This window comes from Nothobranchius furzeri, chromosome 14 (assembly GCF_043380555.1).
Source record: "Nothobranchius furzeri strain GRZ-AD chromosome 14, NfurGRZ-RIMD1, whole genome shotgun sequence".
Classification (NCBI taxonomy): Eukaryota; Metazoa; Chordata; class Actinopteri; order Cyprinodontiformes; family Nothobranchiidae; genus Nothobranchius; species Nothobranchius furzeri.
The window spans coordinates 38,848,372-38,875,203 of record NC_091754.1 but is presented as its reverse complement, the minus strand read 5'-3'; the positions used below and the strand labels follow the sequence as shown (position 1 = coordinate 38,875,203).

The 26,832-nt window shown below is 41.1% G+C and overlaps 1 protein-coding gene across 1 annotated transcript; it reads left to right on the top strand.

Annotated features, from left to right (window-relative positions):
• Window positions 1–769: 769 nt before the first annotated feature.
• Window positions 770–26,463, top strand: dusp19a (dual specificity phosphatase 19a). The gene is made up of 5 exons (XM_015965552.3): window positions 770–957; window positions 8,459–8,699; window positions 10,620–10,666; window positions 11,051–11,203; window positions 25,897–26,463. Exons 2-5 carry the CDS (start codon window positions 8,477–8,479, stop codon window positions 26,101–26,103), a joined length of 630 nt encoding a protein of 209 aa, XP_015821038.1. The 5' UTR covers window positions 770–957; window positions 8,459–8,476; the 3' UTR covers window positions 26,104–26,463.
• Window positions 26,464–26,832: the final 369 nt, after the last annotated feature.

Sequence of the window (26,832 nt, the reverse complement as noted above, 5' to 3'; positions counted from 1 at the left end):
GTCTGAAGCTGCTATGGAGAGAGGGGTCGAGACTCGTTTTTGTAAGAAGCGGGAGGATTACAGCGTTCTTAAAGTAAGCAGGGACCTGACCAGAGACCAGAGAAGCATTAATTATAGAGAGCACGCTAGGACCGATGGACTGAAAAGCACTTTTAAACAAAGATGAGGGTAAGATACAGCGCCTTGTTTGGTTGTAATGCCTTGTGAATGCGCTTTATAAATAAAATTGGATTGGATTGGATTGGATAAGATGTACTGAGACCCTCAGTACTGCTGTTCCCCGTGCTACCACTAGATGCTGCTCCTACGCACAGTCACAGCTGTTCTTATGTCTAGGAACATGTTCACGCACAAGTACAAGTTGGTAAGTACCACACAATGCGTAAAATCGTGTTTACGCATGAATTTGTGCACAGTTCTGTGCGTGAGTACAGTTGATAAATGAGAGCTCTGGTTTTTCTCCACAGATGCAGTGGGAATGTGTTTCTGGGACTACGTACATTTTAAAGCCAGAGAGATGGAGAGTGACTAATTATCACCAATTTCACGACTCTTCAGTGGATTTTGTAGAGTTTTTAAACTGAAATGAGAATTGGATGATTCATATTTGAGATGATTTCTAAATGTCTGGCCTGGACTGGATGTTGTTTCATCACTGAAGTACGTGGTCGATGTTGCACTGTTAGTGAGACCTGTTGAGGCACTGACAGACTGCAGGTATCGTGTTACTCAGCAGCAGCTCACCTCAGCAGAGCTGGTCCGGGTTCATTCCACCGGCACCGACTGGATGTGTCTGCATCTCATCTGAACGGTACCAGACTTTGTCAGCCAAAGAACCAGAGGATGAGGTCAAGACTGTTGTTCTCTACTGCAAACTGAATTGGAGAGTAGCAGTTCTGGTTAGGACCCATGAGAGGACCCATTCTGAGCTGAGGACTACAGCCGAACATCTAACAGGTAAATCCAGCATTTCTGGTACTGCGCTGTGTCTCCTACAGTGGGTCGACCCAATGGCTGCTTCTTTATCCTGCAAAAAACAAAACAAAACAAAAAAACATCTAACCAGTCAGCATGTTGGCTTTCACAGGCCTGTCTGTTCTGCCAGTTTAATAGGAGCTCATCAAACCTAAAGCTATTAAAATGAGTAAAACCAACAAGATCTATTCAAGTACTGAAACAAGAACCAGAGTCTGGTCCATATTCAGACACCAGCAACTCTGACACAAAGGCTGAATCTGAATGAATCCCTAGTTGTCTTTCTTTATAATCTGAAGCAGTTACTGAACACACTCAGCTCTTCTTATAACACCAGAGCATAACTAATAAACTCTATTTGTAACACCAGAGCATAACTAATGAACTCTATTTGTAACACCAGAGCATAACTAATAAACTCTATTAGTAACACCAGAGCATAACTAATAAACTCTATTTGTAACACCAGAGCATAACTAATAAACTATTTGTAACACCAGAGCATAACTAATGAACTCTGTAACACCAGAGCATAACTAATAAACTCTATTTGTAACACCAGAGCATAACTAATGAACTCTATTTGTAACACCAGAGCATAACTAATAAACTCCATTTGTAACACCAGAGCATAACTAATAAACTCTATTTGTAACACCAGAGCATAACTAATAAACTCATTACACCAGAGCATAACTAATAAACTCTATTTGTAACACCAGAGCATAACTAATAAACTCATAAAACCAGAGCATAACTAATAAACTATATTTGTAACACCAGAGCATAACTAATAAACTCTATTTGTAACACCAGAGCATAACTAATAAACTCTATTTGTAAAACCAGAGCATAACTAATGAACTCTATTTGTAACACCAGAGCATAACTAATGAACTCTATTTGTAACACCAGAGCATAACTAATAAACTCTATTAGTAACACCAGAGCATAACTAATAAACTCTATTTGTAACACCAGAGCATAACTAATAAACTATTTGTAACACCAGAGCATAACTAATGAACTCTATTTGTAACACCAGAGCATAACTAATAAACTCTATTTGTAACACCAGAGCATAACTAATGAACTCTATTTGTAACACCAGAGCACAACTAATAAACTCTATTTGTAACACCAGAGCATAACTAATAAACTCTATTTGTAACACCAGAGCATAACAAATAAACTATTTGTAACACCAGAGCATAACTAATAAACTATTTGTAACACCAGAGCATAACTAATGAACTCTATTTGTAACACCAGAGCATAACTAATAAACTCTATTTTTAACACCAGAGCATAACTAATGAACTCTATTTGTAACACCAGAGCATAACTAATAAACTCTATTTGTAACACCAGAGCATAAATAATAAAGTCTATTTGTAACACCAGAGCATAACTAATAAACTCTATTTGTAACACCAGAGCATAAATAATAAACTCTATTTGTAACACCAGAGCATAACTAATAAAATATTTGTAACACCAGAGCATAACTAATGAACTATTTGTAACACCAGAGCATAAATAATATACTCTATTTGTAACACCAGAACATAACTAATAAACTCTATTTGTAACACCAGAGTATAACTAATAAACTCTATTTGTAACACCAGAGCATAACTAATGAACTCTATTTGTAACACCAGAGCATAACTAATAAACTCTATTTTTAACACCAGAGCATAACTAATGAACTCTATTTGTAACACCAGAGCATAACTAATAAACTCTATTTGTAACACCAGAGCATAAATAATAAACTCTATTTGTAACACCAGAGCATAACTAATAAACTCTATTTGTAACACCAGAGCATAACTAATAAACTCTATTTGTAACACCAGAGCATAACTAATAAACTCTATTTGTAACAACAGAGCATAACTAATAAACTCTATTTGTAACACCAGAGCATAAATAATATACTCTATTTGTAACACCAGAACATAACTAATAAACTCTATTTGTAACACCAGAGCATAACTAATAAACTCTATTTGTAACACCAGAGCATAACTAATAAACTCTATTTGTAACACCAGAACATAACTAATAAACTCTATTTGTAACACCAGAGCATAACTAATAAACTCTATTTGTAACACCAGAGCATAACTAATGAACTCTATTTGTAACACCAGAGCATAACTAATGAACTCTATTTGTAACACCAGAGCATAACTAATAAACTCTATTTGTAACACCAGAGCATAACTAATGAACTCTATTTGTAACACCAGAGCATAACTAATAAACTCTATTTGTAACACCAGAGCAAAACTAATAAACTCTATTTGTAACACCAGAGCATAACTAATAAACTATTTGTAACACCAGAGCATAACTAATGAACTCTATTTGTAACACCAGAGCATAACTAATAAACTATTTGTAACACCAGAGCATAACTAATAAACTCCATTTGTAACACCAGAACATAACTAATAAACTCTATTTGTTAGCCTAGTGAACTAGACCAAATTCTTGCTTTGCAAAGTTTGGTCTAGGCACGCTCCATTGGAACCTCAGCAGCTCCTACCAGGACTCTGGCTAGCCAATCACAGCTCTCTAGAGGGGTTTCAAACACATAAAGAGCTGTGATTGGTCCATAATGGTGGGCCAATCATAGTGCTCTATCTGCTTAGTGAACAAATCACAGAGCTTTATCCGCTTTGTGGGCCAATCAGGGCACTCTATGTGCCTGGTGGGTGGGATGATGCAACAGAGTGAAACAAGAGTATGTCACATTCATTGTCCAGTAGGATGCGGAGATCATTTGAAAGACAACGGTAGAACCCGCCCCACAACCGAGAGCCGTCAATGGAGCGTGGCCAGACTAAATAATACATTTATTTAGTCTGGCTTGCCAGGCTATCTATTTGTAACACCAGAGCATAACTAATAAACTATTTGTAACACCAGAGCATAACTAATAAACTATTTGTAACTCCAGAGCATAACTAATGAACTCTATTCGTAACACCAGAGCATAACTAATAAACTCTATTTGTAACACCAGAGCATAACTAATAGACTCTATTTGTAACACCAGAGCATAACTAATAAACTCTATTTGTAACACCAGAACATAACTAATAAACTCTATTTGTAACACCAGAGCATAACTAATTAACTATTTGTAACACCAGAGCATAACTAATAAACTCTATTTGTAACACCAGAGCATAACTAATAAACTCTATTTGTAACACCAGAGCATAACTAATAAACTATTTGTAACACCAGAGCATAACTAATGAACTCTATTTGTAACACCAGATCATAACTAATAAACTCTATTTGTAACACCAGAGCATAACTAATAAACTCTATTTGTAACACCAGAGCATAACTAATAAACTCTATTTGTAACACCAGAGCATGACTAATGAACTCTATTTGTAACACCAGAGCATAACTAATGAACTCTATTTGTAACACCAGAGCATAACTAATAAACTCTATTTGTAACACCAGAGCATAACTAATGAACTCTATTTGTAACACCAGAGCATAACTAATAAACTATTTGTAACACCAGAGCATAACTAATAAACTCTATTTGTAACACCAGAGCATAACTAATAAACTATTTGTAACACCAGAGCATAACTAATAAACTCCATTTGTAACACCAGAACATAACTAATAAACTCTATTTGTAACACCAGAGCATAACTAATAAACTATTTGTAACACCAGAGCATAATTAATAAACTATTTGTAACTCCAGAGCATAACTAATGAACTCTATTCGTAACACCAGAGCATAACTAATAAACTATATTTGTAACACCAGAGCATAACTAATAGACTCTATTTGTAACACCAGAGCATAACTAATAAACTCTATTTGTAACACCAGAACATAACTAATAAACTCTATTTGTAACACCAGAGCATAACTAATAAACTATTTGTAACACCAGAGCATAACTAATAAACTCTATTTGTAACACCAGAGCATAACTAATAAACTCTATTTGTAACACCAGAGCATAACTAATAAACTCTATTTGTAACACCAGAGCATAACTAATAAACTATTTGTAACACCAGAGCATAACTAATGAACTCTATTTGTAACACCAGAGCATAACTAATAAACTCTATTTGGAACACCAGAGCATAACTAATGAACTCTATTTGTAACACCAGAGCATAACTAATAAACTCTATTTGTAACACCAGAGCATAACTAATAAACTCTATTTGTAACACCAGAGCATAACTAATAAACTATTTGTAACACCAGAGCATAACTAATGAACTCTATTTGTAACACCAGAGCATAACTAATAAACTCTATTTGTAACACCAGAGCATAACTAATAAACTCTATTTGTAACACCAGAACATAACTAATAAACTCTATTTGTAACACCAGAGCATAACTAATAAACTATTTGTAACACCAGAGCATAACTAATAAACTCTATTTGTATCACCAGAGCATAACTAATAAACTCTATTTGTAACACAGGAGCATAACTAATAAACTATTTGTAACACCAGAGCATAACTAATGAACTCTATTTGTAACACCAGAGCATAACTAATAAACTCTATTTGTAACACCAGAACATAACTAATAAACTCTATTTGTAACACCAGAGCATAACTAATAAACTATTTGTAACACCAGAACATAACTAATAAACTCTATTTGTAACACCAGAACATAACTAATAATCTCTATTTGTCACACCAGAGCATAACTAATAAGCTCTATTTGTAACACCAGAGCATAACTAATAAACTATTTGTAACACCAGAGCATAACTAATAAACTCCATATGTAACACCAGAGCATAACTAATAAACTATTTGTAACACCAGAGCATAGCTATTAAACTCATAACACCAGGGCATAACTAATAAACTATTTGTAACACCAGAGCATAACTAATAAACTCTATTTGTAACACCAGAGCATAACTAATAAACTCTATTTGTAACACCAGAGCATAACTAATAAACTCTATTTGTAACACCAGAGCATAACTAATAAACTATTTGTAACACCAGAGCATAACTAATGAACTCTATTTGTAACACCAGAGCATAACTAATAAACTCTATTTGGAACACCAGAGCATAACTAATGAACTCTATTTGTAACACCAGAGCATAACTAATAAACTCTATTTGTAACACCAGAGCATAACTAATAAACTCTATTTGTAACACCAGAGCATAACTAATAAACTATTTGTAACACCAGAGCATAACTAATGAACTCTATTTGTAACACCAGAGCATAACTAATAAACTCTATTTGTAACACCAGAGCATAACTAATAAACTCTATTTGTAACACCAGAACATAACTAATAAACTCTATTTGTAACACCAGAGCATAACTAATAAACTATTTGTAACACCAGAGCATAACTAATAAACTCTATTTGTATCACCAGAGCATAACTAATAAACTCTATTTGTAACACAGGAGCATAACTAATAAACTATTTGTAACACCAGAGCATAACTAATGAACTCTATTTGTAACACCAGAGCATAACTAATAAACTCTATTTGTAACACCAGAACATAACTAATAAACTCTATTTGTAACACCAGAGCATAACTAATAAACTATTTGTAACACCAGAACATAACTAATAAACTCTATTTGTAACACCAGAACATAACTAATAATCTCTATTTGTCACACCAGAGCATAACTAATAAGCTCTATTTGTAACACCAGAGCATAACTAATAAACTATTTGTAACACCAGAGCATAACTAATAAACTCCATATGTAACACCAGAGCATAACTAATAAACTATTTGTAACACCAGAGCATAGCTATTAAACTCATAACACCAGGGCATAACTAATAAACTATTTGTAACACCAGAGCATAACTAATAAACTCTATTTTTAACACCAGAGCATAACTAATAAACTATTTGTAACACCAGAGCATAACTAATAAACTCTATTTTTAACACCAGAGCATAACTAATAAGCTCTATTTGTAACACCAGAGCATAACTAATAAACTCTATTTATAACACCGGAGCATAACTAATAAACTCTATTTATAACACCAGAGCATAACTAATAAACTCTATTTATAAGGTTGGGATCTGTCTGCTTATTTAACCTCCTCGGATGTCTCCTGTGTCCCACACCGTATCAAACCTATAAATGATCTACCAGGATCATGTCAGATAATAGCAGTTTATGTCACTCACTCACTCACTCACTCACTCACTCACTCACTCACTCACTCACTCACTCACTCACTCACTCACGTTAACCTGACATGAATAATTGTGCTTTGCATCGCCATGACCATATATGGCAGACAGAGGGCATGTAGGAGCAGCAGGATGTGATCAATAACACCTGAAAGTGTTTCTATGAAGAGTGGGATAAAGCAGGAATTGTGGGAGCAGTGTGTTATAGTTTAAACAATAGTTAGCATAAGAAGTTTTTTCTTTAGCTGACGTTTTAGTGAGAATTCTACACCAAGTTTTATAAATGAGGACCCCGGTCCTTAAACAGTTCCAATACCGTGGTGTCTTGTTGCTGAGTAACGGTAGGATCAGGGGCGGCGTTAGGCCCGGCTACTTGGGCTCAAGCCCCGAATGTTTTATGAAAAGCCCCAGATCTAAAACGTGGAAGTAACATGCAGTACCAAAGTCCAACAGAGAGGGAGCAGCTGGCAGTAGTTTGTATACAGCCTGCCTGAGCCGCCACCACTGAAGAAGCCCTTCAGCAGTCGGCTTCTTCTACAGTCTCTGTCTGAAACTCATGTGTGAAAATGGACATAAGGACGTTTTTTAGACCAAAAAAACCGCGACAGAACCCCAGCTTTGATGAGACTGTTGTTGACTCAGGTTTGTGAGTCTTATTTGAAAATATTTGTGATTTTTAATATATATGATGTTGACCAGTGCGTGTCACGTATGTGTGTGTGTGTGCGCGCGCGTGTGTTAAGCCCCGGTTCTTCTTCAGTTCTAAATCCGCCCCTGGGTAGGATGAAGGAGAGGTGGACTGATCAGGACTTCATATGCAGAATTTAAAGCATTGATGGTCTGTGGTGGTGAAAGGGGGCAGAGCTAAATCTTTGTGTATGGTCATGAGAACTTGATCTGGACCATTAGAACCAGATCCTGAGAGGGGGGTCAGAGTACAGCTGCTGCTCCTCCTCATTGAAGTTTCCTCTGAGGTTGTTCTAATCAGCATGCCCTCTGATCTCCTCCCTCCGCCACTGGGAGGAGATCCAGCAATAACTGGGGTTTATAACTTTGTGTGGCAAGGTGGAGAAACGAGGGCCCGGGTGGGATTCGATCCCCAGACTCCCGGGTGAGAGTCATACGCTCTAACCAGTCAGACAAAGGGACATCCCCTTGGCCAAGTAGCCAGGGCGCATGATCTATCGGGACACTGTGACAGGACACTCACACTGCCTCACTTGCACAGTCCAACTGCTTTGTGTTTTTTCAGGACCAGTCAGGTTGGACCATGCAGTCTTTAACTCAGGAGATCCAGAGCTTTTCTCGGTCACGGCTGAGGAAGCAGTGCACCCGTGTGACATCATTAAGTGGTCGTCGCATCATAGAGACCTGGAAAGGTTCAACCATTACTGTGATGGAGGACCCCGTACCCCCTGAGAAGATGCTGGGCTACATTCCTGATACATCCTGGGACCTGCAGGTTGGCGTGGTTAAACCCTTCCTGCTGCTGGGTGAGTAAACCACACCTCAACTTCATGATCCTCTAACATCAAAGCCAGAGAACCACACACAGCGCTCTACTGCCCCCGCTGCTCCTCTCCTGTTTCACGAGATTAGTGCACTGCTTCCTGTCCTCGTTAAAGCAGACAAGTCCCAGTCATCTAGAGGCAGAAGAGTTCATAACTGAAGAGTTGCAGGGTGGAGCCCTGCACAGTTTGTTGCAGTCATTGTGTCTTTGGGCAAGACACTTCACCCAGAAACAAATTTGTCCACTAGAGGGGGCTGTCACATGTTCCACGTTGAGTCACATTTTTACGTGACTCAAGGTGGTACAGCTTCTTAAAAGAACAGGAACGCTGCCAACCTACACGTCTTTTCATTTTTTAATTATCTAATTCATTGACATGGGAACAATGATCAGGATAAGACTCAGAAAGTTTGATAACGATAAATTTTCGATTTATTGCCCAGCCCTACAAGGAGCTATATAAATACAGGCCATGTACCACCATTAAAGTCCTTCTTATGGGATATTCAATTCAATTCAATTTTATTTGTGAAGCGCCAAATCACGACAAGAGTCGTCTCAAGGACCTTCCCACAGTAGACATTCCAATACAGGTCATTAAGCCAATCAGTAAAAAGCTTCCTATATAAGGAACCTAGCAGGTTGCGTCAAGTCACTGACTAGTGTCAGAGTCTTTACAGCAATCCTCATACTAAGCAAGCATTTAGTGACTGTGGAGAGGAAAACTCCCTTTTAACAGGAGGAAACACCCAGAGGATCCTGGCTCAGTATAAAGCTTGGTTTATGCTTGACGCATTCACTTTCCGCTTGGTGATGTGGCTCGCGGATGGAACGCGCTTCACAACTCGCAGCGTTTATGGTTCATGCGGCTTGTCTCTGCAGTGAGCCAATATTCTCCCAAACTGTAGGGGGAAGCATGGAGCTCTACGGCATGCATCCAACACTACACCGTAGTAGAAGTAGAAATTACTGTTGTTTACAACATGGCATTCCAGCATTTTTTAACAGCGTCCTCGTCTTTTCCGACAGTGTGAGCTATTTCTCTCCAAGAATTATTAACAACATGTTGATCACGGTGATCTCTGAGAGCTGAATCATACAAATGTCTGTATTTACGAACCTCTGCCATACTAGTTCTTGCCGGTCTGCTATGTTTTTCCGTGTTCGACCGTCCGCGTGGTTAGAAAATTTCCTAGGTGCGCAGTGCGGAAATTTTGGGCCGTGCGGAGGCGCGGTGGAGGGGCGTGGTTGTTAAAATGATGCAAAATGACGCAACTTTTCCGCGCGGAGCCGTGCAGACCTCGCAGAAGCTTCAAGCATAAACCAACCTTAAGTAGCCATCCACCACGACTCACTGGGAATGGAGAAGACAGAGCAGACACACACACACACACACACCAAGCAATGTGTCTATGGTTACATTGTGATTTCTTAGTAAATATTCTATTTGGCGAGAGATAAACTTTATTGTATTTATCCTAGTGAATCTATAATTAAACAGGTAAACTAGCAGTAGCACATCCAATGTCATAGAAAGTTAAATGTTATTATCAGGAGAGGGAGAATGTTTAAGTGGTTAGCAGCAGTGTGCTAGATGATGGCCCCCTCCATGAGGCCACCACAGCTCAGCAGAACATCATTGTAGCTTCTTCTGGGGAGAAAAACACTTAGAGAAAAATAAAGTTAACAGCTGAAATAGCAGGAAATAATACAGTTAAAGAGCAGATTGTAGAAGAAAGTAGTAGAGTGTGGAAAGTGGTCAGTGGGAATGGTGCTCCGAGATGACTTCTCTTGTGACCTGCTCTCTCCGAACAACACAGCAAGAATCCCTGTTAGCCCCGAAATAGTCAGGATATGAACCTGATGGAGGTGTGTGTGTGTGTGTGTGTGTTTTTTCTCACAGGTTCACAGGATGCTGCTAATGACTTTGGCACTTTGAGGAAACACAAGGTGAGTATGAGGTTGTTTAGATGTTGTTATTTATCAGACACACATGAAAGTTAAGAGTTCTTCTCCAGATAAGTTCATTTCATTTATCCGTCAGCTCCTTCTCCTTTGCCTACAGTCACACACCTCAGGGTGTGCTACTTCCTTTCTTGGTTTAAATCCAGCTGACTTCACATCCACAGCAACCCAGGAGAGCAGATGACCTGATGTTAGGAAACCTTTAGTAAATGCCAGATTTCTGCAGCCTTAGAGGAAAATAAGGCTAACTATAATGAATTCCTACAATATGACAGTGTCACATCCTGAATATTTTGTCAGTGTTTCATGTTTCCAGCGTATTTTAACCACAGCCTAAATCCTAGAAAAGCTTCATGTGCTTTGTCTCAGGTTTCTCACATTCTGAATGTGGCTTTTGGCGTGGAGAATGTGTTTCCAGACCTGTTCGTCTACAAAGTCCTCAGTATTCTGGACCATCCGGACACGGACCTGCTTGTACATATGCAGGAATGCTGTGACTTCATAGAGCAAGCTCGATGTGAGGTAAAGACGTTGTGGTGTACACAGCATTCATCTTCTACCTATTGTTCCAGTTCTGGGCCACAGGGAGATGGGCCTCTGGTCCAAGTGTCCTTTTCTATGCAAAATATCAGATTTATAAGCAGTGACCCGACTGTAGAAAGGTTCTAAACATGACATCTACTACCTGTCTGGCTTACGAACCTTTTAGACCATTGTTCTGTTGGAGACACTTAAGCTTAGTTTCTACGTCTCCATCAGCACGTTTGTACTCACACACTCACGTATGGACGGAGACGTTTTCCTGTTTCTTTCACGTGTGTATTGAGAGACGAACATACATAGAAACTAGGGACGTTACCATTACGCTTTTTTGCTCCGGATCCGACTCCGAGTCATTTGATTTTGAGTATCTGCCGCGATACCGAGTCCAGATCCCATACTTTTCAGCAAAGCATTGAAATAATAAGAAGACACATCCAAAGTGTCCTTTAAGTTTCACTTTCATGTATCAGGAAGTACACAATTAAAAACCTGTTAATGTTGTGAATAAGCAGCAGCGTTGCTCTTATTTCTCGTTGTTTACTCCCTCAATATGCAGCTGTGAGCCATGTTCACACAGGCAAGCGGAGCATAACACCTGTAGCTCTAGCACCGGGAGCACGGTCCAGCCAGCAATGGGGCGTATTAAGCACCGGTGCTGCAGAACTAGCAACCCTGATGTTCTGCAGTCTGTTGGCAATTTCTCTTTGGTTATTAGCGTAACTTTCTCTGTGGGCTGGTCCCGCGGATTAGTCTGACTTCACTGTGAACTGTGACTGTTAGAGGCAAACTGGGGATTAATGGAGACTTTATGCTTTGTTGATGCTTGAAGGGAAAAGCCGACAGTGAAAGTAGCTTGTTTGAATGCAGCGAATCAAGGAGCTGTCCTTAACCGCATGTTGAACACCTAGATTGCACACGTTACAAGTGTCTGCAGCTCTTGCTGTTCGATTTAAAACCACAAAGCTGCAGATATTTGAGCTCTCCTGAGGAAACACGTTAGCTCTGTGTTAGCAGGCTTGCTAACAGCGACACTTGGTGTCTGAGTCCTTGCCTGCTGTAAATTGTGTGTTGTTACTTTGTTTTCCTACAAGAAACAAATATTATTGATTTAGAGGGACTTATTGAAATTAAAACCAAGACATTTTTATTCTATTTGAAAATCTGTGTCTCAGGATGAATTTTAAATGCCACGTTTGTTGTTTTAAAAGGTTAAACCTTTCCTTTCAAAGACACGTGATCTAGCCTGATTTCCGATCATGGGATCAGATCGGAGCATCCTCGATAAAACACTTGACCATAGAATTGGTTCCACTTACATGTAGATTCTTTTCCTTTTCTTCCACAGCAATAAAACAAAAACATTCAATGGTAAATGGCCCGTATTTGATATAGCGCCTTCTAGAGTCCTGGAACCTCCCAAGGCGCTTTACAACACAATCAGTCATTCACCCATTCACACACACATTCACACACTGGTGGGGATGAGCTACAATGGTTCCACAGCTGCCCTGCCAGTTGCCAGGCGAGGCTGCCGAGCACAGGTGCCACTGGTCCCTCCGACTACCACTAGCAGGGCAAGGGGGGTTAATTGTCTTGCCCAAGAACACAACAACAGCGTCAATCTGAGCGGGGTTCGAACCTGCAACCTTTCGGTTACGGGGCGAGCACTCAACTCCTGTGCCACCATCACCCTACCCTACCTACGTACTTCCCTAAAGAAAATGGGGTGGAAAAGCATGTTAATTTGGCACAACACTTGGTGACCTGTAGTTATCCACAAAGGGGCTCCATGTGAGAGCAAATGTTCCAGAAGCGTCCTTTATCTGTTTTTACAAAACAATGCTGTCAGTTTTGCTCAATGCCATGGCGGCATCAGGGAGCCTTAAGTCGTTTATGAGTGGTCAGATCGTGTCTGTCATGTTGTGGCGTAGTTTCCTGGCTCAGAACATGCAGAATCACAAAACGGAGTCTAATTAACATAAGAAGAAAAGTTTTAATAAGGATAATAATCCAGATGGTTACGGTCGGAGGAGAGTTGACAGTGGGGAACCTGAGACAGCACAGGAGGTGTTATCACTGGAGAACAAGAAACTGCAGATCAGGAGGTGAGTGAGTAATTCCAAAACACCGGTAGCAAAAACACTAGCAACAAATCCTCAAGGAGAAGAGTTGCACAAGTATAACAGGCTATTGAGTTCACTAGAAACACTAGAAACTGTGTGGCTGGTACTAACCCTAACCCCCCTCAAAGGTGGTAATTCCATGATGGGCATATGTATAATCAGTGAGACCAGGAGAAAATAAATGGCTTACAGTGATGGGCATGTGAGCGGATGGGGAAGTATATTTAAACTGATTAGACTAGCTTGTTCCACAGGGTTAGTTGTAAAGCGAGGCAGATTGAGTGGCAACGAACACACTAATACCTCTAAGGAGCGCTCTAACTTACATAGCCGTTCGCAGGAATCTAAAAATTATTTTAATGTAAATCTTTCCCCCCACCTCTTCCTTTCCTCTACCCCCCTTTGCTTTCATTTCTGTCTCTGTGTCCATTGGGATTTAAAACAACCAAAAATATTTCTAATAAACAGAGGTGATGTGTCACAGCTGAAGCTTTACTGCTCTACCTGTGAGAGTAAAACTGTAAGGCTTGTCTTCAGCGCTCAGACATCAATTCTGATTGTTTTAGGCAGGACAGGACATGGGAAAAAACAAAAAAAGGAATCTAGTCAATATGATAACTTACAAATATAAGTGAACCAATAATAAAATAAAAAGTTAGGCTAGACAAGACCACCATCACGTTTCATTCCACGTAATAATGATTTTCTTACCCTGGGATGTTTCCCTTTCCACAAAAAAAAAAAAAAAAAAAAAAAAAAACTAGCTGATCTAATTGTCACTGGCATACTGGGAGGCATTGAAGCAAAAACAGCAACTGGAGCAGGACATTCATCTTGACCATATTAATTCGGCCAATTGAAGACAGAGGTAATGAAGTCCAGCTTTAGAAGTCAGTTTTGAGCTGGGTGATCAGAGGTGAGAAGTTGGATGCATGTAATGAAGACAAAATACGAGTTACACTGACTCCTAAATACTTTAATTCAGAGGGGCTACCTTTAAAAGGAATATCAGCTCGTTTGATTACAAGAGCTAAGGGATTTATTGGGAAACATTCACTCTTGGAAAGATCAATCCAGACAAAGAGCCAAACCTTTTTAACAAAGACACTATCTGTGGTGTACAGGACAGAGGATCAGAAACAAAAGCAGATCGTCTGCATATAAGGATAATTTTATTTCAAGGTCTGATCAAAAATACCACTAAAATGAAAAAGAGACTTCAAGGTCACAGAAAAGGGTTCAATAGTGACAACAAAAAGTAAAGGGGATAATAGACAACCATGCCTAGTACTGCATAGGGGTGGGAATCTTCAGGAACTTCACGATTCGATTACGATTCAGGGAGCTCCGATTATTGATTCATCTTTCTCCTCCCTCACCTGGCTGCCAAGTGATTACGTGGTACTTAAGAAAAACATTTGTAATGATGAAACATTAATTTACATCCAATGTTTTAAAGAAAAGAAGTGCTGTCATTAACAGCTTCCAAACAAAATAATGCTGGATGTCCAATTCATTTGAACATGAATAACTGTTCTTTAAAAAAAAAAACGATTAGACAACAACATTTTGAGTATAAATTCCCTTGACAAGAACTTCAATTAAATGTATAAATAAATGCATAAAACAGGAACAAAATTGCGTACAGACGCTAATCTTTCGCGATAAAACTTGCTATTGTATTTCTGTTCATCTTTTCCGAGTTTGGTGGAAATTTTAACACCTGCTCCATAGTTCCCTGGTTGGTGGCGTCAGCTGCAGCTACCGGCGTCTATTTCTCCTCCTCTGGGTGAAAATGATCAATGTGGTTTCTCATGTTTGTTGTGTTTCCAAAATATTTCAGTTTTGTTTTTACAACTTGAATACCGTATGTCTTTTGTCCAGGTCCCTTTTCCCCTCAAACTCATAAAAAACAAAGTTATTCAATGTGCTTGCTTTTAACGTTGGTGGCGCTGGCCGTATTCCTCAGTCAGCCATGTTGTCCTGTGCATACTCACATACATATTCATCTGGACAATCCCAGCTCATCAGGCTTCCTGTCACTAATGTCATCGTTTGATCTAAAATTAGTTCAAAGTCCTCCAACTCACAAAGATGGAAAAGCACTTGACCTCATTTTCACCAGAAACTGTGCCATAGACACAATCTCTGTCACACCGCTGCATCTTTTTGATCATTACTTCATCCATTTCAGCTCGACTCTACAAGGGAGGTCCACTGCTTCCTCCCCAATGGTCTCATTCTGCCGCAACCTCCGCAATCTGGCACCCAACCACTTCTTCTCTCTTGTTGCCTCCACTCTTCCATCTCCCAGCACATTCTCTGCTTATGAAGTGAATAATGCCACCGAGTCACTCTGCTCCACACTCTGCTCTTGTCTTAACAACTCATGCCCTTTAGCCATTAGACCTGCTAGATCCTCTCAGTCGCACCCTTGGCTGAATGATACCCTCTGGTCTCTACGCACCAATCTTAGAGCTGCAGAACAGAAATGACGCAAAACAAAAGATCCTGGTGATCAACTGAAATTTCATGAATTACTGTCCTCATTCTCTGCCAGCATCACTGATGCAAAGAAAGCTTTCTACACTGACAAAATTCTCAGCTCGACTGACTCAGAAACTCTTTTCAACATTCAAAACTCTGCTCAACCCTCCTTCTCCACCTCCTACCAACAATCTTTCAGCTGACACCTTTGCCTCATTCTTCACTGACATAGTGGCAGCTATAAGCAAACAGTTTACTCAACTGGCCACTCCTGAACATTCGCTACCACAAACTCCTTCTAGCCCAACCATCTCAAGCCCTACTGCTTCACTTTCCTCTTTTTCCCCTCTCACTGAGAACTGTGTGTCCAAGCTTCTCACGTGCAGCCGCCCTACTACATGTCCACTTGACCCCATTCCGACTAAGCTGCTCCAAGCTATTGCTCCTACAGTAGCCGCAGCAGTCACACATGTGATCAACGCTTCACTGACATCCGGTACATTTCCCACCTCTCTCAAGCATGCTCAGGTTAAACCGCTGCTAAAAAACCATCTCTTCCTCCAAGTCATGTGGAGAACTACCGACCTATCTCTCTCCTCCCTTTTCTGTCCAAAATCATTGAAAGGGTGGCTTTCAAGCTGATCACAGAATAACTCTCACAAAACTGTCTGCTTGACCATTACCAATCTGGGTTCAAAAAGGGCCACTCCACTGAAACTGCTCTGTCAGCAGTGATGGAATCCTTAAAAGAAGCTAGAGCGACTGCCAAATCCTCAGTGCTTATCATGCTCGACTTATCGGCTGCATTTGACACTGTCAATCATGGCTTCCTTTTGTCCACACTCTCTAGCATGGGCATCACAGAGAAAGCACACACCTAGTTTGAATCGTACCTCACAGGACGATCATTCAGTGTATCTTGGCTTGGACATCCTCTACCGTGCACCATCTTGCCACAGGAGTCCCCCAGGGCTCTGTACTAGGACCTCTTCTCTTTGCCATATACACCACCTCACTGGGTGAGATCATTCGATCACATGGCTTCTCCTACCACTGCTATGCAGATGACACCCAGCTCTATCTGTCATTTCCACCGGACGACCACACTGTCTCTGCACGAATATCAAACTGTCTCTCTGACATTTCAAAATGGATGAAGTCCCACCCTCTCCAACTCAACCTCTCTAAAACTGAACTGCTTGTCGTCCCAGCAAAACCATCCATACAGCACAATATCTCAATCCAAAATGACTTCCTATCTCTGGCTCCTTCAAAGGCAGTTCGAAATCTGGCTGTTGTGATTGATGAACACCTGACCTTTAAAGATCATGTTGCCTCTGTTGCTTGTTCATGCCGCTTTGCGCTGTATAACATACGAAACATCAGACCATACCTAACACAACATGCCACCCAGCTCCTGGTGCAATCTACTGTCATCTCCCGCCTCGACTACTGCAATGCCCTTCTAACTGGTCTTCCAGGCTGTACTGTGAGACCTCTTCAAATGGTCCAGAACGCAGCGGCGCGTCTGGTCTTCAATCAGCCAAAAAGAGCACACGTCACCCCTCGGTTCATTGAGCTCCACTGGCTACCGCTAGCAGCACGCATAAAATTCAAATTGCTAACACTAGCATACAAAGTACGAGATGGTACGGTTCCCATCTACCTGAATCCTCTTGCAAAGGCTTCCGTCTCGGCCCGGCCGCTCCGGTCATCACAGGATTGTCGGCTAGCAGTGCCTACACCACGCTCAGGACAATCCAGACTCTTCTCATGCATCGTTCCACAAATACATTCATGTTTGCATCTCAATTAATCTAAAAAACGAGTTTATCTCCCTAGTACTGCCTGACTATGTGAAATAATTGGAGAAAACACCATAGGGGCATTCACTGGCTTGGGGTGATTTATATATCGGATCCATGAAATTAAATTTTCACAAAAATCAATCTTTCGCTAAACCGTAAGGAAGTTCCATCCCGCGCAATCAAAAGCTTTTTCAGCATAGAGACAAATAACCACATCTGGAGTAGTGGTTGATGTCACACTCTGTCCTGTCTCCCCGTTCTGCTCAGTCCTGTGTCCATGTTAATTGCTCCCACCTGCCTCTCGTCTCCCAATCACCCAAGGTCCCAGCTCCTCCTGTATTTAAACCCTGCCAGTCCTTTTTGTCTTGTCGGATCATTGTTTCTATGTCCAGCGTGTTCTTAATTAAAACCTTGTTAAACCATTCCTGCCTGCCTTCTTCACCTGAGTTTGGATCCTCACCTCTGCTCACCTCACCTGCGCGCGTTGTGACAGTTGAGCATTGGGAAAGGATCCATGTTGGGAGTAACGGCATTTAAGTATAACTGCATTACTACAACGGTGTTATTTTTTTAGGTAATGGAGTAATCTAAGTACTTTTCCCATCATTGCAACACCGTTACTGTTACTGGGCATGTAACAGTACTACTCCATTACTATACTATGTACTTTATGTGGTTAAATAAAGCAAATAAAACTGAGCAAAATGTCCAGCAACACCACAATTTTTCTGCTGAGTTATGTTTCTGTGGCGCATACATGTTACCTTACACTGATTACTGATGACTTCATGTTATTTTGTCATGAGTAAAAATCACGCAAAGTAATTTGTAACTAAAATTACCTTTTTAACGTAAGATGTCCAGCACTAGAAAGGATCGCATTTAAAAGCGTATGAACATTAAAAAATAGGTGACGGTCTTTGAGGAAACCATTCTGGTCATCTGAGATGATCGCAGCAACAACCTTTTCAACACGAGTTGCCAGACTTTTAGCTAAAATTTTAACATCTACGTTGAGAAGTAAAATAGGCCCTTATGAAGAACAAAATGTAGGGTTTTCATTGTTCTTCAGAAGTGCCGGAATATGTGCTTGAGATAGTGTAGGGGGCAATAGAACACATTCAAACGATTTGTTGTACACTGATAAAAGCAATGGAGTCAATTTATCTGCAAATGCTTTGAAAAACTCAACTGTACACCCATCTGGGACCCGGGCTCTACCGTTATGCATGGTCTTCATTGCATGTATAAGTTCATCTGACCTAAGTGGCCAATCTAACTGCTCAACTACATCAGGATTAACAGTGGAAATATCAAGAGTGTCCAAAAAAAAAAAATCCACAAACCCAGAGAGGTTAGCAGTTGATTCAGAAATATACAAACCTCCTCAAAATCGGAGACCAAATTGACCTCTGTGTTTCCCACCCAAACTTGTGAGAATGTCGTTGCCATTAAATGTTATAAAGTCATTGAATGTGTATTTAATAAAGGTGACAAAACTGTCATCTCATCCATGGACATCTGAGCTTAGCACCATCCTTTCTCTGTAGTTGGGACTCTTGTAAAAACAACACAAACTCCTAAGCCAGAGACTTTGGCTGCCTCGCCTCTGTCAGTGCGCCCCAGGGCAGCTGTGACTACATCGTAGCTCATCACCACCAGTGTGTGAGTGACTGTGTTGTGAAGCGCCTTGGGGGTTTGTAGAACTCTAAGAAGGTGCTGTACAAATACTGGCCATTTAAGCGTTTTAAAATGAGAGAATGCTTTATAATTTTTTAAAGGGCCGTTCATACCCCTCACATTCCAAGTCAATAGCCACAAATTTAACTCACCTCAATAATCTCCAGGTCTGAGTCCTACTTGGCTGCGGAAAAATGAGAAAAAGAATAAACACAGACACCAACCATATCTCTATTTCGGAACCATAGTTTTGATATAATCCTCAGCATCCTTTGGTGAGATAAAATCACATTGCACTCATTGGTACACGATGCAAAGTTTATCAGTAGCTGCCATCAGTGTCTGTTAGTGTCTGTACCTCCATCCATCCATCCATCCATCCATCCATCCATCCATCCATCCGCCCACTTATCCGGAATCGAGTCGCAGGGCAGCAACCTAAGCCTAGATGCCCATACTTCCCTCTCCCCAGCTACTTGGGCCAGCTCTTCCAGGGGCATCCCAAGACATTTCCGCCGAGAGACATACATATGTACCTACATATATTGTTGTTTTACTCGCCCATACCTCTGGTGGCATCCCCAGGCATTCTTTGGCCCACATGGAGGTATAATCCAGACCAATGAGTCCTAGGTCAGCCTGGGGACATCCGGCTAGCAGGACATGCCTGAAACACCTGTCCTGTGAGGCATCCAAACCCTCTCAGCTAGCTTGTCTCCACATGCAGGAGCAGCAGCTCTACTCTGAGACTCTTCCAAATGTCCAAGCACTTCACTCTATCTCTAAGGCTAACCACCTGAGAGGTTTCAGGTACTTGTATTCATAGTCTTCTTCTTTTGGTCATTACCTACAGCTTGAGATTACAGGTGAGGGTTGGGATGAAGATCATCTGGTAAACGGAGAGCGTTGCTCTCAGTCTTGGCTTCTCTTCAACACAACGGACGGGCTTAGAGCCTGTGCCATTACAGTTTCTGCCCGATCCTCCAGTCAATCTGCTGCCCCCTCCTTCCCTCACTATTCAACAAGACTCTGAGATACTTAAACACCATATCTTGAGGTAGGAGTTGACAATCAAATCACGAAAAGTGCCATCTCACGGCACTCCACACAGTAAACATTCCAATACAGGTCAGGTCATTAAGCCTATCAGAAAAAAGTTTCCTAGATAATGAACCCAGTAGGTTGCATCGAGTCACTGACTAGTGTCAGAGTCTTTACAGCAATCCTCACACCAAGGACATAAGGGTTCCTTCCATCAGACCTGCAGCACCTGATCATCTCAACTCTAAACGGGAAGTTCTGTTTAAATTAAACATCCTGTTGGCATCAAAGTCAGAATGAGCTAACAGAACAACACAGATCAGCTCAGAGAGCTGGAAAACCTGAGCAGATCGTACAGAAACGGTTCAAAGAGTCAAACTCATGAGGATTACACATCTCCTCATTTTGTTTCCTCCTCTCTTTTTCTGCTCTAAATAATACATATTTAGTTTTGTTAATGTTTTATTGAACGGCACCTAGATCAGATCTCAGTGACATACAAGCTTTTAGCGGCGCAGCCTGCTGCTCACCTTAACATGACACCACGCACACACAGAGCGATTAGGCAGTCATTAGAGGTGTATGTTTACAGGAATTGTGTTTTCTTTTCTACCCTTTGTGTGTGTGTGTGTGTGTGTGTGTGTGTGTGTGTGTGTGTGTAGTAATTCCAGCCCTTATAATCAAACTAAAGCTTTTGCTCTGAAATGCAGGTTCAGATTACCTAGCAGGCCATCTGACCAAAAGATATTGATGTTGCCATGCCAATAGCAGACAACTCAGACACACACACACACACACACACACACACACACACACACACACACACACACACACACACACACACACACACACACACACACACACACACACACACACACACACACACAGGAAAGTTAATTAATAGCTATTTTTTCAATTCAATTCAAGATTATTTATAAAACGCCAAGTCACGACAAAAGTAATCTCAAGGCACTTCACATAATAAATATTTCAATACAGGTCAGTTCATTAAGCCAATCAGTAAAATGTTTACTATATATGGAGCCCAGCAAATTGTACACTCCACCTCTCTCTTCTCCACCACTTGTCCACATCTAGGATAACACCAGATTTTAACCATAGGCCCTATCAAATAAAAATGTTTTAAGCAGAGTCTTAAAAGTAGACAAGGTGTCTGCCTCACGGACTAAAGCTGGGAGCTGGTTCCACAGGAGAGGATCCTGATAACTACAAGATCTGCCTCTCATCCTTTTTTTAAATATTCTGGGAACCACCTGTAAACCTGCAGTCTGAGAGCAAAGTGCTCGGTTAGGAACATATGGAACAATCTGATCACTGATGTATGATGGAGCTTGATTATTAATGTATTATGGAGCTTTATGTGTGAGTTCCCTAACCCTAACCCTTAAAATCTATTCTGAATTTAACAGGTAGCCAATGTAGGGAAGCTAAGACAGGAGAGATATGATCTCTAGTTCTCATCAGAACTCTAGCTGCAGCATTTTGGACAAGCTGAAGACTTTTAACTACATTCTGTGGACTTCCTGAGAGTGAGTTCCTAAGAGTGAGTTCCAGTCCATAGATGAGAACATCAGTCTTGTCTCAATTTAAAAGCAAAAAGTTTAGAGTCATCCAATTTTTTATGTCCTCAAGACAAGCCTGTAATCTACCTAACCGATTAGGTTCATCAGGGTTAATGGATAGATATAAGTGAGTATCGTCAGCATAACAGTGGAAGTTTATCCCATGCTGTGTAATGATTTTACCAATTGGGAGCATATATATAGTAAAAATAATTGGTCCAAGCACTGAACCCTGTGGTACTCCACAAGTAACCCTGGAGTATGAAGAAGATTTGTCATGTACATTTACAAAATGAAATCTATCCGACAGATAGGTTTAAACCAGCCTAGCGCTGTTCCTTTGATCCCTACAACATGTTCAAGCCTTTCTACAAGAACATTGTGATCTACTGTGTCAAAAGCAGCACTGAGATCTAACAAGACTAAAACAGACACAAGATTCTTATCTGAGGCCATGAGAATATCATTTGTAACTCTCACTAATGCAGTTTCAGTGCTGTGATACTCTCTGAAACCAGACTGAAATTCCTCAAACAGATCATTAGTGTTTAAATGCTCACATACTTGGATGGCCGCTATTTTCTCCAGGACTTTGGATAAAAATGGAAGGTTAGATATTGGTCTATAATTCATTGGGTCATGTGGATCCAGAGAAGGCTTCTTAAGTGAAGGTTTGATTACAGCAACCTTAAAATCCTGTGGTACATATCCATTTACTAAGGATAGATTGATTATATCTAGAATGGGGGCAGTAACCAAAGGAAATGCATCTTTAAATAATTTGGTTGGGATTGGATCCAAAATGCAAGTTGAAGGTTTAGATGAAGCTAATATTTTTGCTAACTCTGAAAGCTCAACTGGATCAAAACGGTTCAAACACAGATGAGGTTCTACAGTTACCTCTGATGCTGCCTCACTTACTGAGGAAGAAGAAATCGCGTTAGGGAGGATGCAACTGGTTTTATTTCTAATATAATTTATTTAACTCGTAAAAAAAATCCCATAAAATCGTTGCTGCTGATGTTTTTTACATTTTGGAACTTCAAGCTGTTGTGTATGCATTTTAAAAATAATATTCTTAGCACCAAACATTGATTCATCGACTGAATTGTAACAAACACTTGACCATCCCTTTAGGCAGGTTCCATGATTTTATAAAATGTTATCTCTTAATATATATCTGAAGTCCGATTTTATTAAAATCAACAGACTCATTTCAACATGCATTCTTTGTTAGGTTGTTTCTTTCTGTTTCAAAATGTAGACAAATATTACACACACACACACACACACACACACACACACACACACACACACACACACACACACACACACACACACACACACACACACACACACACACACACACACACACACACACACACACACACACACACATACACACACACACACACACACACACACACAGAGGAAAGGTAACAATGGTCCATGATAGAGACACAAGCTCCTCTGCATCAGAGCAGTTATTTGAGGTGGGGAGAGGGAGGGAAGGAGAGTTTGTTTGGAGGGCAAGCAGATTGACTGGGCTGTGCATTTCAAACCAACAGCTCACAAGATGCCTTGCTATTCCAACTCCAACTGCTTTTATAGCCCATAGTAGCAGTGTAGCTGAAAAAATATGGTACTGCCTAATGTCACAGGGTACCTCTTCACCAATGGGGATGGCTGACTCAAATTCAGTGTAGGGTTTTACCCTAAAGAGGGTGCCACATTGATGACTTTAGGCTTAATTATTACATTTTAAGTAAGATGAACTAAAATCCCCAAAACAATTATTAAACACATTTTCATTAACAAACTCAACATAAAAGTGTAGCATAAACAAAAAATGGTAAGTTTAGCAGAATATATATTCCTCAAATAATGTATGCTCCCAAGAGGTCACTGAGGTGATCAAAAAACTCCTCAGTGACAAGGCTCTGGGGGTGAATGAGATCCGCCCTGATTTCCTTGAGGCTCTGTATGTTGTAGGGCTGTGTTGGCTGACACCGCTCTGCAATATTGCATGGACATCAGGGGCAGTTCCACTGGATTGAGAGACTGAGGTGGTGATCTCCCCATTTAAAAAGGGAGAGGTGTCAGAGCTTGGTCTGCATTGCTGGCAGTAAGTCGAGCTTGCTTCCTTTGAGAGTTGGCCTCTGCCAAGGCTGGCCTTGTGGACAGGATTCAAAGGCACAGCCAAGGTGTTGAGGGGATCCGTTTTTGTGGCCTGAGGATCAGGTCTTTGTGTGTTGCAGATGATGTGGCCCTGTTAGCTTCATCAGGCAGTGATCTCCAGCATTTGCTGGAACAGTTTGCAGCCGAGAGTGAAGCAGGTTAATCCAAGACCATTGCCTCGAATCAAAAAAGGGTAGAATGCCTTCTCCAGGTCAGGGATGAAGTCATGCCTCAAGTGGAGGAGTTTAAGTATCTCATGAGTTCATGAGTGAGGGAAAGATGGAGCACGAGTTTGAAAGGAGGATTGGTGCATGCGTTTGCAGTGATGCGGGAGTTGTACCGATCTTTCTTGGTGAAGAGAGAGCTGAGCTGGAAGACAAAGCTCTCGAGATACCAGTCGACCTACATTCCTACCCTCCACTAAGGTCACGGGCTTTGGGTAGTGACCAAAAGAACGAGATTGCAGACACAAGAAGCCAAAATGAGTTTTCTCTGCAGAGTGGCTGGGCTTTCCCTTAGAGATAGGGTGAGAAGCCCGGTTATCCCAGAGAGGCTCGGAATAGACCTCCTACTCCTTGTCCAGGCATGTCCAACTGGGAGGAGACCCAAGGGAAGACCCAGGACACGCTGGAGGGACTATGTCTCTCAGCTGGTTGGGGTGCGCCTTGGGGTTCCCCCAGAGAAACTGGCCCAGATGGCTGTTCCCATGACCCGATTCCGGATAAGTGGTTGCAAATGGATGGATGGATGTGTTCCAGCTACAGGAGATCACACTCCTGAGCCTCCCTGGTAAAGTCTATTCAGGTGTTTTGGAAAGGAGGGTCTATCGGATAATAAAATCCCAGATTCAGGAGGAATGACGTGATTTCCGTCCTGGCCATGGAACACTGGTCCAGCTCTATATTCTTTAGGGGGTCCTGGAGGGTGCATGGGAGTTCACCCAACCAATTTACATGTTTTGTAGATTTGGAGAAAGCATTTGACTGAGTTCCTCAGTATGGGGTACCAGGCCCTCTGATATGGGCTATAGGTCCCTATATGACCAGTGTCAGAGCTGGGTCCACGTTGCAGTAAGTCGGCTTGCTACTGGTGAGAGTTTGATTCTGCCAAGTCTGCCCTTTATCACCAATTCTGTTCATAACATTTAAGGTGTTGAGAGGATCCGTTTTAGTGGCCTGAGGATCAGGTCTCTGCTTTGTGCAGTGGTCCTTTTAGCTTCATCAGAACGTGATCTCTGGCCTTCGCTGGAGCAGTTCGGGGCTCGGAGTAGACCTGCTGCTCCTCCACACTGAGAGGAGCCAGTTGAGGTGGCTCGAGCATCTGATTAGGATGCCTCCTGTACACCCCCCTGGTGAGGTTGTCCAGGCAAGTCTAACCAGGAGGAAACATAAAGGAAGACCCAGGATATGCTGGAGGGAATGTCTCTTGGTTGGCCAGGGAATGCTTAAAGCTTGATTTATACTTTTCCATTCACGGTGGTCTGGCGACACACAATGTCATTGTCGAGAAGTCTTAAGGGAAACTGTCTTTGTCAATGCATGTACGTGACTCTGCATTGAGCTGTTGAAGAAATATCCATTAGGTTTTAGATTCCCATGGAGGAGCTGGCCCAAGGGGGTGGGGAGAGGGAAGTTTGGGCCTGTCTTCTGCTGCTGCCCCCATGATGCGACCCCAGATAAAATGGATGGATGGATTCTCCAAGAAGTTCCTAGGATCAACCAAACATATCTCCATCGCAATTGTATTTATTATTTTTGTGTGTTTTCACTCAGAAAGGCGTTGTGCTGGTCCATTGCAATTCCGGTGTGTCACGTGCACCGGCTGTGGTTATTGGCTACCTGATGTCATGTGACGGCCAGTCCTTTGATGAGGCATTGTCACTGGTTAAATCGGTTCGACCTGCCTCTGACCCAAACCATGGCTTCTTGGAACAACTGAAGAACTACAAAACAGCAATGGTGAATGGATCCAAACACTAAAGGATGAGTGTTCAGGGTGGTTAATCACAAGTTGTCCAATTTGCTCAAGAATTTATTAGAAATAACAAAAAGTTTTAGTGTAGGGTCTGATTGTGAACGGAGCAGGACAAGTGTACAGATGTGATTTTCTGATTTGTCCTCTATCACTTTCTGTCCATTTTTGTAAATTATAAGATATTATTAATCTCCTCTGTGTGTTACTTCTTCCTATTCAGCAATGTGTGTATTAGCATTTAACTTTGTGACAAAATGATGCTGACAATAAAACTAAGCAGCACCAGAAGTGATTGTGTTGTTGAAATGTCTGTAAAAATTAAGCTCCCTCATAACCGTGGTTTCAACATATGTTGGGATGGTGTGTACCTGTAAATAAAAACTGACAATCAGCAGATCGTTTGGTCTAATTGTTCTGATAACAAAGAAAAAACAAACAAGAAAACAGAAAAATGAAACAATGAGACTCAAAATGTTTAAACATATTTTAAAATATGACCCCATAATCTAAGAGCCTAATACATGCACACACAGACAGACAGACAGAGACAGAGAGACGTATTAACTAAAACAGATAATTGCTTGCACACACACACACACACACACACACACACACACGAGAGTTGGTTGAGTCGAGGTGAGTATATCCAGGAGAGGGAGCATGGGGGAAGCAGGGGAGTGGAGTGACTGGAGAGATGGAGAACACTGGGGAGCTGCATCCAGAAAGTTATGTAG

What these genes read in the sequence shown, in the direction of transcription:
- dusp19a (XM_015965552.3), top strand. Translation starts at nt 8,477, where the DNA reads ATGCAGTCTTTAACTCAGGAGATCCAGAGCTTTTCTCGGTCACGGCTG. An exon ending in GCACTTTGAGGAAACACAAG is followed by an intron (nt 10,667 to 11,050) that starts GTGAGTATGAGG and finishes GCTTTGTCTCAG; the next exon opens with GTTTCTCACATTCTGAATGT. An exon ending in TAGAGCAAGCTCGATGTGAG is followed by an intron (nt 11,204 to 25,896) that starts GTAAAGACGTTG and finishes GTTTTCACTCAG; the next exon opens with AAAGGCGTTGTGCTGGTCCA.